At 47.6% G+C, this 16,441-nt stretch overlaps 1 protein-coding gene across 1 annotated transcript in view; it reads right to left on the minus strand.

Annotated features, from left to right (window-relative positions):
- Window positions 1-403: 403 nt before the first annotated feature.
- The window catches only part of nkain2 (sodium/potassium transporting ATPase interacting 2), a 120,997-nt gene continuing 104,959 nt past the window's right edge, over window positions 404-16,441 (minus strand). The window contains exons 5-7 of the mRNA XM_048986115.1: window positions 7,435-7,495; window positions 4,194-4,275; window positions 404-3,003 (exon numbers count right to left, since the gene is read on the minus strand). Of these exons, the coding sequence (XP_048842072.1) occupies window positions 2,994-3,003; window positions 4,194-4,275; window positions 7,435-7,495 (153 nt within the window). The 3' untranslated portion in view covers window positions 404-2,993. The remainder of the gene's footprint in view (window positions 3,004-4,193; window positions 4,276-7,434; window positions 7,496-16,441) is intronic.

The following is a 16,441-nucleotide window of genomic DNA, read 5'->3' on the forward strand; positions in this document are numbered from 1 at the left end:
AAATAGAAAATAGCTCAAACTAATTTAAAAATAGAAGTCAGTTCTGATCCCAAGCGAGACAACTGACGTTGTTGTTCAATGAAGCTTCTAGACAGAAATAACCTGCAACAACGTGTAACAAGGCTTTCTTTAAATGTAAATGGATACTGTCCGCCAAATGCATTGGAAATTTGGGTCCGTACGACACCTTAAATACATGAAAAAAAATATCTGAACCAGTAAAGAATTCAGTGACCTATATACAACCTGGAATGATTATTAAGTATAAAGTTGCGGGAAGAACGATGACAGGACGTCTGCCACCGTCACCGAGACAGGGTCCTCGTGCACACGGCCAAGGAGCCATTGTGCACACGCGTGCTTTAAATCACATGGATGGGCCCAAGATGTTGTGTGACAAGTAGGCGGGCCTCAGTTCCACATGGAGGATTGGACACAGTGAGGGGGGGGTCACGTCGGGGTACCGTGTGGCGGATGGTGTATCTGCAGACGCCCCTCAGGGACCTCCTCCAGCGGGCCGCCTGCCTCGGCTTCCTGCCAAGGGGGGGGGGTCCTGGGAATTGGCGTGGCGGGGAGCCCGTGTGCTAAGGAGCTGATAAGAGTGAGGATGTTCGAGCGAGAAGCGGGGAGGGATCGGCACCGGCGTTTGACCTTCATAAGCTCGGGGGGCGGATTTTGAGTGCGCGCCGTGTCCAACGTAGACGTGCTATTTCTGATTTACTGCCCCACTGCCAGACCGTACCATAATAAACAAGGGGGGTGGGGGCGGGGGGCTGGAATGTATCTTTTTTAGGATCGACTTCTGATAACTGCTTTAAGAATTATTGTTTTTAGCTGTCTGTCCCCAAACGTCGCCCTGTGTCACCAGGCGAGTGATGTTGGAACAAGGTCAGACTGAATTTCCCACGGATGAGCAAATCAATTAAAGTCAAACTCTTCGTCGGTGACGTTAAATCACGTGGGGAGGTCTTAGGACTGCGGAAAGCAGACGTCTGTGTCGTGCACAAGGCTGTCGCCCTGGCTGGATGTGTTTGGCTAATTCATTACTGGTCTCCCTGCAGAATTCGGGCGTTCCCAGGCTCAGCTGCAGTTACGCACTCACGTTTATTGTCTGCGCTCACTTACTGGATTTTCGCAGTACCGTTACTCAGGAAGAGATTTATGCTGACTGGGTGTATATATGTACATTTTTAATGATCCATTTTTAAATGAAATATGGGGAGTAATTCACTGTTTTTTTGCTCGAAGTCCCCATTCACCATAGTTAACCTGGGGGCCTGAGAGACCTAATCTCACCGCACACATAATATTCTGGGCCTGAGAGGATCCATTTAAACATCCATGTGTGATTTAAAGGAGTTAATTAGGGGAACACAGAGGAGCAACTGACTTGAACAGAGAATGGGTGAAGGGCAATCATTTACCTGGAGGACAGCGAGCATTTAAAGAAAGTGTTGATTTACCCCTGTTGCTAGATGGACGCTTTATACAACGGCTGGCAGGACTTGGGTGCGAGAGAGCCGATCTCAGCTCCTCTAGCGCCCCCTAGTGGGAGGACCCCGCAAGCAGGGGAATCCCGCAGTATTGCTACAGACACACAGGCCCTATCTCCGGGATGCGAGGACATGTCCACTACACAAAGCACAACATTTCAGTCACAGCACAAACTCTAGCGCGCACCTCGGCTCTCGGTCACCACGCTAGCCGTGATTTACCCCCGCCCAGGCTGCTTTTGTACATCTGTACAGCTAGTAAAAGAGGAAGAAGGAAAGAATGAAACGCCCTTTACCGGCGAACGCAACGAACTACTACCCAACTAGAAAAAAAGAAACGCTGTCGTAGGACCTACGACTCGTAGGCGGTAAAAAATAGCGCTGGGATCCGAGTTTATTTCGCGACGTCCGTTTGCCAGGATTCGGGGCTGCCTTGCGGAAGCTCACGATGCACTCTCATTGATTATTCTAAATAAAATTACCATCTTCTCCCAATAGGCGACAGATTTCTAAAAAAAAAAAAAAAAAACAGAAATATACACGAAACAAAAAAACACAGAAAGTTATTCCATAATGCTTTTGTGTGGACAGTATAAAAAAATCTCTATAAAATAAGTTAACTAAAACTAGGAAGATATTTAGTTTAAATGACTCCTGCTAGTATTTTAAAAAATATTCCCAACTACAAGGAAACATCCAAATTATGTCTAGTCCATTTAATTTAATTCATTTTTTTATGGTTCTTGGCACTTTCAGGAAAAACGTCACAAGAAAGGAGAAGCTTGTTCACCTTTCAATCACCTGATCAAAGTTTTCCCTTTTCTTTAGGTCAGAGTTTGACATCATTCTGCCCAAGATACGAGGAACAGCCATATGTAAACACACAGGAAATAAAATGCTTTTACAAATCAATATCTTCTATCGAACTTTTTCTTTTCTTACGAAGCCAGGGGCACTGTCTTAATAAATCTGAAGGTGTATCGATGACGTAAAGGACATTCATTTAGAGAAGAGCATTTTCTAATCACTGTAATCGACAGACTCCAAGCACCCGGGTCACAACATCGTTTTTAGTACATGGCACAGTTGCAGACGTTTTTTTTTCTCTTTTTTGCTCATTTTCTATCTTTTTAAGCGAGTTTGGTTAAAATCGGCGTGATGTCGCTGCCTTCATAACGTACGGTATTCATTCTTCGGTCAGACATGAAGGGAGAACCGTCAGCGCAGCTCCGTAAAGAAGGACGTGGCCACATGGGGGCGCTCTCGCATCTGCTGCCAGCATCCCCCCGAGTCTCAGCCAGAGTCTCTCCAGTCGCTCTGCCGAGCGTCGGCTGGCCAGCAAGAAAGAAAAATCCACTGCGCTCATTTCGCTTTCTGCGGACGGAAAACATTCTCTTCTTTCCAGTCAATTTTATAAGACACTATTATTTAAGACAATTAAGAAAGACGAAAGAAAATGAGACATTTCTATCTGATGTGTTCGTAAGGCAGTTGTCCTGTTTACTTTGACCTAGAAGGGAACAGAAAAACACGAAAAGTCAGTGGTGCATCAAAATGACAATAAATATACAATAGATAATATTGAATAACAAAGCAGAGGAGAAAATCACTGTAAGCGGTGAGGAGAAGCTCGGGCCATTTAGAGAAAGGGAGACAAGGAGCTTTGCTGTGGAGAAGCATTCAGAACAAGCATTCCCCGTCGGGCCTTCACAGCAATTTCGTCATCCCACCTGTTTTAATTTGCTTTCGTAATCTGCACACATGATCGGTCTTTACCGCACATTTAAATTTGAGACAGTAAGAGATTCCTCCGTTTCTCACAATACCCAAGCGGGAAACAATCCGAGCCGACAAAAGCCGACAGGGAAAGGAAAGAAAAGAAAGAAAGAAACCTATATTTCTAGGATTCACGGGCGTCCTAACAGAACATTTTGGGTACGTGAGGTTTCTGCTCGGACTTTAAATGCCCCACTGTCCAGCACTCATCGTCTTCTCGCCCAGCCAAAGTAGGCCAAGGGCATGAGAAATCAGCCGAAAACCCCCCCCCTCACACCCAGCATCGACACCGGTGTCTCCCATCCTCCCCTTCCTCACTGTCCTCGTCCGCCGAGTCCGGGAGCCACCTTGGCTTCCTGCCAGGTGTTTCCGGAAGATGTAAACCCCCCCTAGGTCATATGTCACTCAGCTGAATGAGATCTGGGAAGCTGTTAAGGGGTTTGTGTGGCTAAATAAGCTCACCATATGAGGTAAAGCGAGGTAAAATGAGACCATAATCGTAGGCCATGGTCGAGAATGTTATTTACTGAATTTCCTCGCCCCTGCGGTAGCTCCGCCCCTCTGTGCTCTGCACCGGGCCGCTTACACAGGGAGGTTGAAGGAATAGTTCGGCACTCCATCATCAGCAGCAAGGGACACCCTGCTAAGACCAACAACACCCCCCACCCTGCATTCCTGAGTGCGATCTGTGTGCAAACCCCGAACAGACCCCCTCTAAAGGTGACTTGTGCCATCGCCTTCCCCATGACCCCTTTGTGAAGGATGTCAGCTTTCAGGCTTTATATCACACATCGGTCCCCCAACACCTCATCACAGGGCAGCGCTTCATCCACCCAGGCTTGGCCAAACCTAAGCCAGCCGCAGCACAGACGTGGTCTCTGTGGCACCACAGGCGAGTACTCATGAGTACTCACGGGTACTCACATGTACATAGGCTGGAGCTGCAAGTGTGACGTCTTCTGCGGCCCCTGGTAACCGTAGGAGTCGAACCCTCCTATAAAGTCGACTGGATAAGGGAGACAAGAGAACAGCATGAGCGAGGGGTTAGTAAATACCGTCATCTTGCCTGTGTGGCATCCCTGGGCCGGAGATGACCAATAGCCGGTCTGCTGGGGCTGGGAGGGCGTGGACAGGATGTGGATGCGATAGATATCCACACGGACGCCCGGCGGGAAAAGTCGCCGGTCCGGATTAGCAAATCGTGTGAAAATAACAACAAGATTATGGCTCGGTTCTCCACGGGGGCATTCCGGGCCTGAGAAGGCCCCCATATCTGTTCGTTACACACACAAATCCACGGCAGCAGAGCGCGAGATAGGCGAGCAATTTTGCTGGAAATCAGAGGAAAATTGCTGGCTAGATTAAAGAGGATCAGCTGATTGGTGTGCACTGGCAGTGGCTGATAATTGTCATAATGAGAGTTTGCAGGAGGGATATCCCACCCCCCCAACCCCATTTTAGCTCCCACAGGGACACACTCATCCTCCCTACCCCCGCACCCAAGCCCCACTTATCGCTAGACTTCATAATCTCATAATTACTGTACAACATGCTCTACTTCTCCAAGAGTTTCCTGATTTCACACTTTTATCTTATAGCTGCTTATCCCGGACGGGGGGGCTGGGGGACACCAGGAGCCTAAACGAACAGGGCACAAGGTGGGGGCACTCCTGTCTCGGGTGCCAGTCCATCACAGGGCACACGCCAATCCATGGATGCCAACTGAACAACAAAATTCCAAGACTCTTTCAGTCCTCGGGATATGTTTTGGGGAACAATTGTGTAGATTTTGTGAGTTTTGGAAATTTAATGAGAGTTCTTTTTTGGATTACATGAGGACCTAGTGTGTGTTGGTTCCAGTATTGTAACACAATGGTATAGGGGTGTGTTGGTAGGTGAGTATACTGCTATACTGTATAATTGCGAATACGTACTTCTCCTGACGATTTTAGGGTGGGTTTAGGGTAAATCCATTCTTCTAGAGGAGCGTATATGATGTGTACCTGTGAAACCACCAGTACAACTCTGCTGCAACGTTTGACAAGCAAGCCTGACTTTAGGTCATTGGTGGCCTTAAATTTGCTCCTCGATTAGACGAACTGCACGTTACAAAATCATCTTAAAAGATGCCGAAATGGTCAAAGGCCGCCGATATGTACATGAAGGTGGTGGTGGGCCTGCTTGTCCTCCAAGGCTTCCTGACCTGGTGGAGATTCCTGAAGAAGACATTTGTCTTGCTCCCACCCTGACTGACGGAAGACCCAGTTCCTTTCATCTTGTTCAGCTCCAATACGGCACTTTGATTTATCTGAAGCCCAAACAGTCCTTCAATAAGTGGACCTGGGGACATCAGCCTTGATGTTAAGTATAATCACAGCATGAGGGCGCTTGTGATCTCCACTACCTACATGGAGGTGTTCCATGCGCTGTATTAATTACTGCAGTAATGGCTAATACACCATTTAGCTTAGAGTCTCTGTATGCATTGGGGATTACATCATCAATGTATTTCTGAACCAGCAAAGGAAATGTGCGCAACTGCAGAATACCATCAGTCTATTTGCTCAAATTAAGTAGCATCTTTGAGTTCCTCTAAGAAAGATCAAACAAAAAAAAATCACCTACCACTACTGTTTTTCTGTACTGCTTAAGTGGAAGTATTTATTCAGTTTTGCAGTACATAATAAACATGACAGGTCGACACAGTCTAATTAAACTGTAATTTTCTTTTAATGGGCCTTAATCTTCTGCTAGTAGAAAAAAAAAAAACACTCAGTTTGACCGACATCCCCGTTTTAAGCTTTAGCCAATAGGGGAAGGCGCGGTGTTGGTCGGCACGTTCCTATTGGCAGAGAGCCGTGATCATACGGTGCAGGAATTATTTTCTCACTTCTGCCAGTAGGACTGGCGAGTCGCACTGTGGCAGCTCAGCTCAGCTCGCGCTGTCCGCTTGCAAGACAAACAAGCAGTTTCCCAGGACAAATCTCATTCTCTTTGACGAAATTTGCAGGATGACGTTAACCAGGCTCTTGATCCCAACGAGAAAAATGGCATCTCCATCAAGAGTGTCTATTTTCTGTCAGAGAGAGCTTGACACCGAGAATGATCACCCGGGAACAGGGGTGTGGCTGAAAATGTCACCTTGAGCACCCCTGCCCAATTTTCATATAAATTTATGCATTCAAGGGTCCCTGTCAAGTATTGCCCCCCCTGAATCTGCCAGGGCGATCTGCCCCCTACTGCAGCCCTACCTGGCAATGAGGAAGTGTCTAAATGTATTCAAAGAAGGACCGTTAATGGCTGTGATTATGGAACAGACTTTCCCCCGTATGGCTTAGGCACAATAAAAAACTACATTTTCAAAGGGAAAAGTAATCGAAATAAAACCTCAGGCGCCCGCAGCAGTCAATCAATTATATTTGATATGCAGACATCCCTCCCTTTGCAACAAATTGGGGGGGGGGGAGGGAGGGGGGGGCAGAGAGATAGCAGAAAGGAGGATGGTATTGATTTGGCATGTTGCTCCTATTTGCTTATGTATCTCTCACCCACCGGCTGGTTTTCCAGAACCTTCCACAGGTAAGAGTTACAAAACGCTCAAGGCGGTCGACATCGATAATGCATCCCCAATAAAAGCAGGTAGTCCCTTAAGTGGAGAAAATGCAGCGTCAAACCCGAAATTTACCTCCTTGTGCTGTGACTTTGCAACATTAGTGTTGCATTTCAGGATGACGGTACGGCGCACACCTGCACCGGAGAAAACATTAGCGAGACGGATAGATATTATAATAACGTTGTCTAAGGTGTGGTTATGAATACATCTATCCATCTATCTTACAACCGCTTATCCTGGTCAGGGTCGTGGGGACCGGAGTGAGACGACCTGCCCGAAGCATGGTATACAATAAAATTACACAGTATGCATGGTACACAGGGGTGGGGTACACTTTGGACGGGATGCCAGTCCACACACACACAGTGGGTGGAGTTAAAACCCCAGACTGGAGGGGTGCAGCCTCGCTATCACCCACCAATCAGCTATGCCACATACACGACCGAGAAGTGAAAATACGGCTTATTTTGCATGTCACGTTTAAGAGGGAACTGCGAGAAGAGAGTTCATACAGGGAGAATCTGTAGACTGATCCTGGCGACTGATACTCACAGCTGTCTTCTTCTTCTGAGATGAGCTTCACGACGTAACAGGCGTAGATGAAGCCAGCGAGCTGGAATAAAGAAGAAACAAACGTGGATCACGGTGCATGGCAGAGGCTGGCTGGGAATCAGAGAGGAGGCCGAAAAGGGCGGCGTCCACAGCGTTATTATGTACGGCATGTTTTCATTGGGGTGGATCTAGTAATTGCTTTACTTCCACCCAGAGAATATTGATCACCAGAACATCGTTGGACATAGCTGATGATGTCATGTAAGGGTCTGATACAGTTAGACTACGGGTCTGTTGAAGATTTACAATAGACAGTGATATGATCACTGGCAAGTACCCATAGCAAGTACCCATTTCAAGTATCCATAGCAAGTACCCATAGCAAGTACTTTTATGAAATACCCATAGCAAGTACCTATAGCACGTACCCATAGCAAGTACGCATAGAAAGTAGTCATATGAAATACCCATAGCAAGTACCTATAGCAAGTACCCATAGCAAGTACTCATATGAAAAACCTATACCAAGTACCTATAGCAAGCACCCAGTGTTTCACGGAGGAGTAGTCTAACATCAGCTTGTAGTACTATGTACACATCATATCTCGGGTAGTACCTGCTCTGAGCTTCAGAGGAGCCTCCACCAGCCGATGATATATTTTGAATTAGTGGGTGACAGGGGAGGAAGCACTCCAAGGACCAATCAGCTTTCAGCTGGAGCCAATGCCCCTGTGGTCCTCCCCCTCTCTTTACTCCTGATCAGAAATCGTCACTGTGTGTGCTAATATACATTTCATCTGGGGGGTGGGGTGTGAACTCAGGTGACCTGCTACCATTTTCCTGATGATATATAAATCCTGTATTTTCTCTTTCTCCCCCAGAGCCATCGGTTTGTGTTTGTTTCTCTATGTCTTTGATAAAAAAATTATATTAGAAGGTCCCAATGAATTGCCCGCCCTGTTCTCCATCTCCATGCCCCGTGCATCTGTCCGCCTCATCCCGAGGGAGGCGAGTCTTACGGGCATATTTCCGTTTGCGAGAGCAGAGGGTGTGACTGCAAGGTGAAGAAGTAGATACTGATTAATGGTGCTGCTGGAAAATAACAGGAAGAGTTATGGTAGGGTGAGCGACTAATGGATCAGTTCTTCAGGCTGTTTAAGGCTAAAATCCCGTGTTCATGGATATGTTAAAGCCACAGTGTTAGGAAGGCAACTTTTTTGATCCTGTGGACTGGGCGAGTACTTTGGCACATGAGATCTGTATGGAGGTCTGAGTACCGGAGGACTCAGATTAAATTGAACGATCGCAGGAGTCAGAGAGTGTGGTCAGAGGTCAGCGTGCTGCTGTGGGTGCCACAGGGTCTCAAGGCCGACCGGCTGTGAGAGGAGAGTAGGGCGGCTGTGGCGGCTGACAACAGGAGTGCTGTGTAGACAGGACGTCCTTCATTATGGCTGGGCGTGAATCACAGCGACAGGCGAACATCTCCACCAATTAGCTTCCGCAAAGGGAAGCTCCTGAAGAATCTTAGCAGAAAAAGACTCGGCCCCATAAAAGCCACTTAGCGGACTCCTTTAACAAAATGAATAAAAACACAGAGCGTTTTGTGTTTAATTTGTGTTTACGGCACGCAGGCTGGCGATACGAAGGGAAGAAGCTGTAAATCCAAGGAAAAACAGATTTAAGATTCCGGGAATACTTCAAGGTCCTGCCCTCATTTAGAGTGAATAATGCGCTGCTTCCTCGCAATCCTACAGCACGGAGACGCTGAGGGAGCAGTCGACACGCGCAGAGATGCGATAGGTCTCCGTGCGGCGCATTTTACATAAAACTGATCCCCGACGTGTAGGACGTAGCTTACAAACGACCCTCTCCAGATTGCCTGAAAGAGGACTCCCTCTTTTGCCCCCCTCCACCATCAGCTGCGCTTACTCCCTCCCCTGCTGAAACAAAAGCACTCGTTCAAAGGGCGCCCACAAGCCCCGGCTGAGAATGGACACAATTATGTTGCGCGCACCACTCCTCTGATTACCCGATGGTATCTCGTGTCTATTGTGCGACAGAATGTAGAACCAATTTGTTTGCTGTAAATGTGGCTTTTTTTTTACATGATGAAGAGCCTTTGTGCATGAAATTCCTTCAGGTTGACGTGACCGAGCTCTTGATTAATTGTTAAAATAAGATTATATACATCTAAATAATACATGCAGAATTTCGAAGCAGGCAACATGAATAATTGAAGAGTCTGGGACGCAATTGATCTTAACGCGAGTATTTAAATGTTCTACTTCGAGCAGTAAGCTTACGTAGCACCACGAGTTCCTGCTCGGCCACCATTTCGTACTTGTGTTCACATTCGCATGCCCATGTGTGGCAGTATTTTCATTTTTCAGTCTTACCAGGAGGTCTGTCTATTATCCTCGTTACCGAATGACTGCCTCGTTAGAGAGAATCTGGACTGCATCCAGACTCTACTGTCTCACCGCAACGAGACAGCGGGGCCCGACGAGAATGTTACGGTCTCACAGCCGTCCGCTCATTCGTAACTCCGCGTGAGGCTCGCAGATGTGAGGGCCGGCTCAATGGGATATTCCTGGGTCCGTGTGTGCTGTGGGCGTGGTCAAGGGCAGGGAAGGGCAGATATTAATGCCCGTGTGATGCTATCGATTCGGCTAACGCGGCGGGTGGGGGGGCATCTGCTGTGTGTGGTGCTGCTCACGTGAGTCAACGCAACACGCGGGTGACATGCGTGTGCTGCAGTGCGGCCAAGGAGACGACTCGCCCACGTTGAGCTGCGACAGCGCAGTCAGCAGATTATTAGTTAAATAACAGCACGACCTCCAAACTCTGAGGCGACAGGGTCATGGTCGAGTGCTACTCTCCGTCGGACCCTTCCTGTCACTGCAGGTAGGCGTTGACCTCGCGGAGGGAGTAGCGGTGTTGGAAGCACTTCGATCTCCGCTGCCCCGGCCTTATGATGCGGTTTTCCTTCCGTTGCAGCGTTTGACCTTAATGTTACTGCGCCGCCTTAAATTCCGAGGGGATTTGCGAAACCGTCCAAGCAAATGGCCTGAAATAACGACCCCATGGCCACATGACTGTCTGCTGTGTGAAACCTAATAAGCACTGAGTCCGTGTCATTCAGGACCGGGTAGAGGGACCATGGTGCCACTGGCTGTTTATTGGCATCGGCCCGGCTGACATTTACCGATATATGAAATGCACAGATTATTAATATTTACAGAGGCGCCGTAAGTCCCGCTGCAGGCTGCCCATGGAAACCCCCAACATGCATTGCGACTTGGCCTCACGGAAACCCTCCACGACACAGCTCTGCTTCTGACGTGCGCCGGGCCGCCCCACAACGCGTCTCAGGTGCCGTATGTGACATCATCGGGCGGCCAGCGAGACGAACGAGGATGTTTAGAAGAGCTGCATGCTCCCGTGTGCTGAATCGGAGCCTCTCGAAAGGGACGCGTTTACAGAGACGTGTGGCTTGCATGCACGCTCATGATCACACGCCTTTGTAACAGCGATAATAAACAGCATACCCTTTTGAGTCGGAAAGCACTGCACGGCGACACTCATTCAAAGATGCCCATTCGTCTGTGCTATTGCCATTTTTCTTCTCCAGAAGTGTGAAATATTGACAAAAAAGTGACAAATGGAGACAGAAGGTATATCTGCTGCCCCCGTTATTAAAGCACCTTCATCACTTTTACCCTCCCCCCACCTGACAAAAAAAAAACGAGAACTTAGTCCACATAAAAAGAAACCTACAAATCCCCTTTCTACGACGCAACCCTACCAAAGTAATTTCCGGGGGTCTGGACATGTGACAGCTCTGCTCATGACTGTCATTTTAGCCTCCTGTGAATATTTACTGCCATTCTGCTCATTTGTTTTCCACACCATTGACAGAGCAGCCTGGATAAACATACCAGCGCAAACGTAGCTTTGCTGCCTCTAACCGTCTTAATAGTCACACCATCACTGTGTCGTCTGTTAAATAAAAGCTTGGACACGCACATCTGTCCCCAAAGTGTAATCAAAAATACATTAGTTTACTGCTCCTTTCTCCAGCGTGTGAGTGTTTTTCTTAACTGACCCACAGAACCACTAATTCGATACAAGGTCAACACAGTGTTAATGTCCATGTGGCCCTTAGGACAGAGAGCGGAGTGAGCTGTCCGCTAATTGGCATCAACACCACCATTCGGAGGGGAGAGAGGGATAATTACCGTCAGGCGTGGGCGGAGCCGTTACCGCGGCTCTGCCGTGCCCTTTGGGAACCTTGGAAACGAAAACTCAGCAGGGCAGTTGGAAGATTGGCGGCTCGTGCTCGAGGAAGGTGCCGCACACTCGGGAAAGGCACTCTGGCAAAATGTGTCATTTCACAACCGATTTAATCTTCGCGTGAGTCAAGAGGCGGCTGCCGTCTTTCGTTAGAATCCATCGGCCTTGCGTACGTACAGAAGAAAACACGCAGTCCGCGATTATACCATTTACAGAAAAGACTATGATTACTAGAAGAGTTCAATCGCCAATATAAATAACGTTAAGGGACCATTGTTTGCTGTGTGTATCCAGAAGGAGGAAGACTCTTTAATATGACTCTTCGGTCTCCTCTCAGCATGACTTCTGAATGATCAAGTTATGGACATGACTCTCTCTGCTGGCATTCTGTCAGGAGATCAGAGACGCAGTCGGCTCACATTGACTCCTTTCTGGTAACGTGCCCGGTACCTGTGAGCTCCAGGTTTGCAAATCGCAGTAATGGAGGCAGAGAACCGCCTTTGTTACCTTCGCTTAATTGGAGCAGCGCGTTTGGTTTGCGCCGCCAGAGCAGCAGGAGCATAATTCCCGCGTCCTTGACTGTTTTTGCCGTCGTCACTTTCCCCCGGCAGGTGGTCCCCAATCTGGGTGTTTACAGCGCGCGTCTATCGTGATTTACATACCAGCGACGCATCACTTCCTCCTGCGGCTCCCATGCGCAAATTTTATTTCTTCTAGGCGCTGGTCCAGTGCGTCGGCATCTTCTTTGCCAAATTTAAACGCTTTATTGCACAGACACACAAAAAAAAGCCTCAAATGAATCCACCGCTGGTGAATCTGGATGCCTGCATGCGCAGAGTCGCAGATTATATGCGTTCATGGTACTCTGCTAAGCAGGCCAGGTTGTGTTTTACTGCCCGTCGCAGTTAAGTTTCGCCGCATTTCAGCATCTGCAGGAACATGGCTGCTTTGTGTAGATTGCGGGGGTTATTGTACGCTATAAAGCAGCCTGGGTTTCAAAGACCCTTGAATATACTCTACATCAAAAGGTGTCAGTTATAATATTGGATAGTGATGACCTCGTCTGGTGAAAAATGGCTTAAAGTAAGAGACCTTTGTTGATTATTCACAATGATAAATTTGATATAATGAAATGAAAAAATGAATTGATGCTTTATTCGCCGTTTGCACAAGTATATGTACATTGGAATGCCTCTTTTTACATATCCCATCATGCTCTCCGCACACACATGCATTTGAGAGTGAAGCTTGGGGTCCGAGTGCAGGGTCAGGCCATTTATCCGGTGTCCCTGGTGCATTGTGGGTGCTTAAGGGCGTCGCTCAGGGGTCCGACAGAGATGCGCCCGACTGGCTACTCTGAGATTGCTATTGTGCCACAGACAGAACTATCAGAGGTCTGACTGAGAAATTCTGCGGGCTGTTCTATCCACACCTTGTCCTACCGTGTGAATTCGCTGGCGGCTGATAGAAACCCGTTTCAGGTCATTTTGATTTAATACGGCCAGATTGACGATCATTAATAACGTGCTGTCCTGTCCATGACTGTGAAGGACCATTCTTTAGCTTAATCAAAACAAACCACTTCAAGTTCTGGCCGACTGCCAGAGGCAGGACGGGGATCGGCGCTGTGCTAAGCACGCTGCAGCTTAGCGGAAAGGCCTCGTCAGAATCCGTCTCGGTCGCTGCGGGAAAGCACGGCGCCCATGAATCAGAGCTAGTTTGTGAAAGTCACATGTTGGTATCGGTCCGATTAGGGCGCTAAATGAAGCCCCAAGAGTGTCTGATCATCGCCGGAGGACGACTTCATTGACTCGTGCACCGAGTCCTCGCTTCTTGGAAGAAAGAGCAGCCCGAAGGCGCTGGTCGTACCCGCTGCCGTACGATGAGGACATTCAGCAAGCAATTCATCCCCAGCGGACAGGGCTCCAACAAAGAGTCGATCCCGTATTTGCTGTGCCGCCATGTTGATATAATTTATAAAGCACTGACGCTGTGACACAGACAACATTGTCAGGATTTGGCAAGCAGGATCTCAGCACATATTCTTCTGCGGCTATTTCAGCACGGATGTCACAAATTTCATCATGCTTCGCCTAAAGACTACCCTGAAAGTCTGCTTGTACTTCCAGGCCTCAGCGAGCTGGAATGAGACCTTTCAGTCATGATAAGAGATCATCCCAAATTCATTATGAAGATGTTTACTGCTTGCCGCGTAACAGAAATTTGGATCTTCTTGACACTGCAAGTTTCATAGTTAATACGAATAAATATGTGGCAATAACATTTTAGCATCAACATCTGGGGTGAGCCTGGCATGACGATTGATAACAGCAGGAAAACCGGAACTGAAAGGTCGGGAAAAGTCTGATGTGTTTCTGATCATCATAATCGGCTCTGAAGCTGTCCTGGTTCCCGTATGGAAAACTGTTTCATAAAAATCTGCGACTGCAATGAAAAAACTGAAAATGCTAAAACTCTTGTATTGTGTTTGGTTACACAAATAAAAGCCAGTTTTTCAAATTCACAAATTCCATAGACCAGTGAGTTTCGGGGGGCGGGGGGTGATGGCCTGCACAGTGACACGCTCTGGACATGCCTGTACCTGCTCGATTTAGATCTGACAGGACGCTTAGAGACGAGAGGGAAGGCGTAGGCCGGGCGTGCGGTCAGCCTGCTCCTTTCCGCATGCAGGATCAGAGGCACTTGACTCCCAAAGGCTTGGAGCACAAACTTCTCTTTATGGATGAACTGGGACAGAATGCCGGAGCCCAGTGCTGTGTCCTTGGGACGGTCGCTACCATTGGCGCCGTCCATTGCATCCAGACTACCCCAGCTACGGGTCACGCCCTTCATCTACTTGCATATCTGCTGTCCACAGGTCTCCACGTTGACATCTAGCTCGTCCAGTGGCAAAACCTCATTAGATCAGCAGACATTCCTGGCATCGGCTTGGTAATGATTCATTATGTGGCTCTAAGGCCTCAGATGCACTGTAAGGGGATTGATCGCCCACTGGAAAAGTCAGCTCTTCCAGCTAGAGGCATAACTGCCCCGTGTTTTCTTTAATGCATTCAGACATCTCTCCATTGATCCTCGCGAAAATACCCTTTTGAATACCCGCCCCACATGACTGCCTTTCTATCGCACCACAGGCCTGAGAACATAACCCGAACCCGTTCTCTGGCGTTCTAGGGGATTCAGGTGGAAAATAACACCGATACCGACAGGATCGCTCCGCAGAGGAGACTTTGAAGGAGCGACCGCTGTGCAGAAAACGGGAAACGTGCGCTAATAATTCCAGCGTCGCCGAATTGAGCTGCCTGCTATTGAGCACGGTCTGGCTCCAGGAATGGATCCACATCTTCAGGATGTTGACAGTATCCTGATGTGCGACAATATTGACGCAAATGACTGGAGGTTGTAGATAATTTTCTTCCATGTTTTGGCCATAGCTATGCAATTCATCCATTTTGCCAAGTATCCAATATAAAAGTCTGCCATTCTTACTTGCCTCCACTTCTACTGGATGTTGTTATTGCTGATATTGTTTCCCTGTTTACTGTATAGCGCTGTATTTGGCTACAGTTTCCAATACAGTATAGTGACCTTTATTGTCACACGTACACTACAGGCAGCTATATTCCGCATAGTAATGAGCTACCATCCCTCATATCAGTAATTATCCTTGCCAGTTTGCTGAGGATTTTCTTATTCTGCAGTGACGGCGAAATGATCATAGGTCAGATCAACTGCAATACAAAAACAATGCGCTTTAATATTACAAGCGGTTCCTGCAGTGAGATTTCTGTGTGCAAAGCATGCAATTTATTAAGATTCAGATGAGACCACTCCCCGTTTTCCTGCGGGGAGACCTCGTGGTTCAGGATGCACACAAATGGCCCGTATTGGGGCGAAGGGACCCTGTACCCCCGCTGGAGTGGCCTGTGACTCTGGCTGACAGGAAGCGGGGGCACAAGCTCATTCGAGCTCCTGTCACTCAACCCTGCCCCCCCACACACATTAAATCTGTCTCCGAATATCATCAACAGACTCGTCACACCAGACCACCAGGTAAATGACGCAAGAACTTTCTGCAAGAGTCCTGTCTCCATGGGCACTAGGACTGAACATATCAATTAATAATAAACTTTATATACAAAAAAATTAAGAGACTACTCTATATAAACAAGTCAAGGTTTGTCTTGAGGGACAGGTATGCAATAAAGCTGGGCGATTCCCTTCCCAACTGGTGTATGACCCTAACAAAACTGGTACAAGCTCTTAATGGTTGGCTCTGTTAATACGAATGGTGGCTGAAAAGACTATTTCATACATAGATACATATATATTTATATTTGCTCCCCGCAATGTAATATAAACCTTTATGGGAAAAATGCTAACGCTAACTAAGACAACCTTAACCCCCACCCTAATGCAACCATAACCATAAGTAACCAAGCAAAATACAAGAGTTTTTGCATTTTTAGTTTTTTCATTGCAGTCACACAGATTTTTATGAAATTGAGGAAACTGGTCCCAATAAGGGAAAGAAACGGGTATTCATCACGTTGTGGGGACATTGTGTCCCCATAAGTTAAGGTATACCTGCTCACATACACACACAGTAACACACATACACACACAGTAACACACATACACACACACACTCAGACAGACACACACACATAGACATCACAGACAGACAGACAGACAC

Source organism: Brienomyrus brachyistius, chromosome 19, assembly GCF_023856365.1.
Source record: "Brienomyrus brachyistius isolate T26 chromosome 19, BBRACH_0.4, whole genome shotgun sequence".
Lineage (NCBI taxonomy): Eukaryota > Metazoa > Chordata > Actinopteri > Osteoglossiformes > Mormyridae > Brienomyrus > Brienomyrus brachyistius.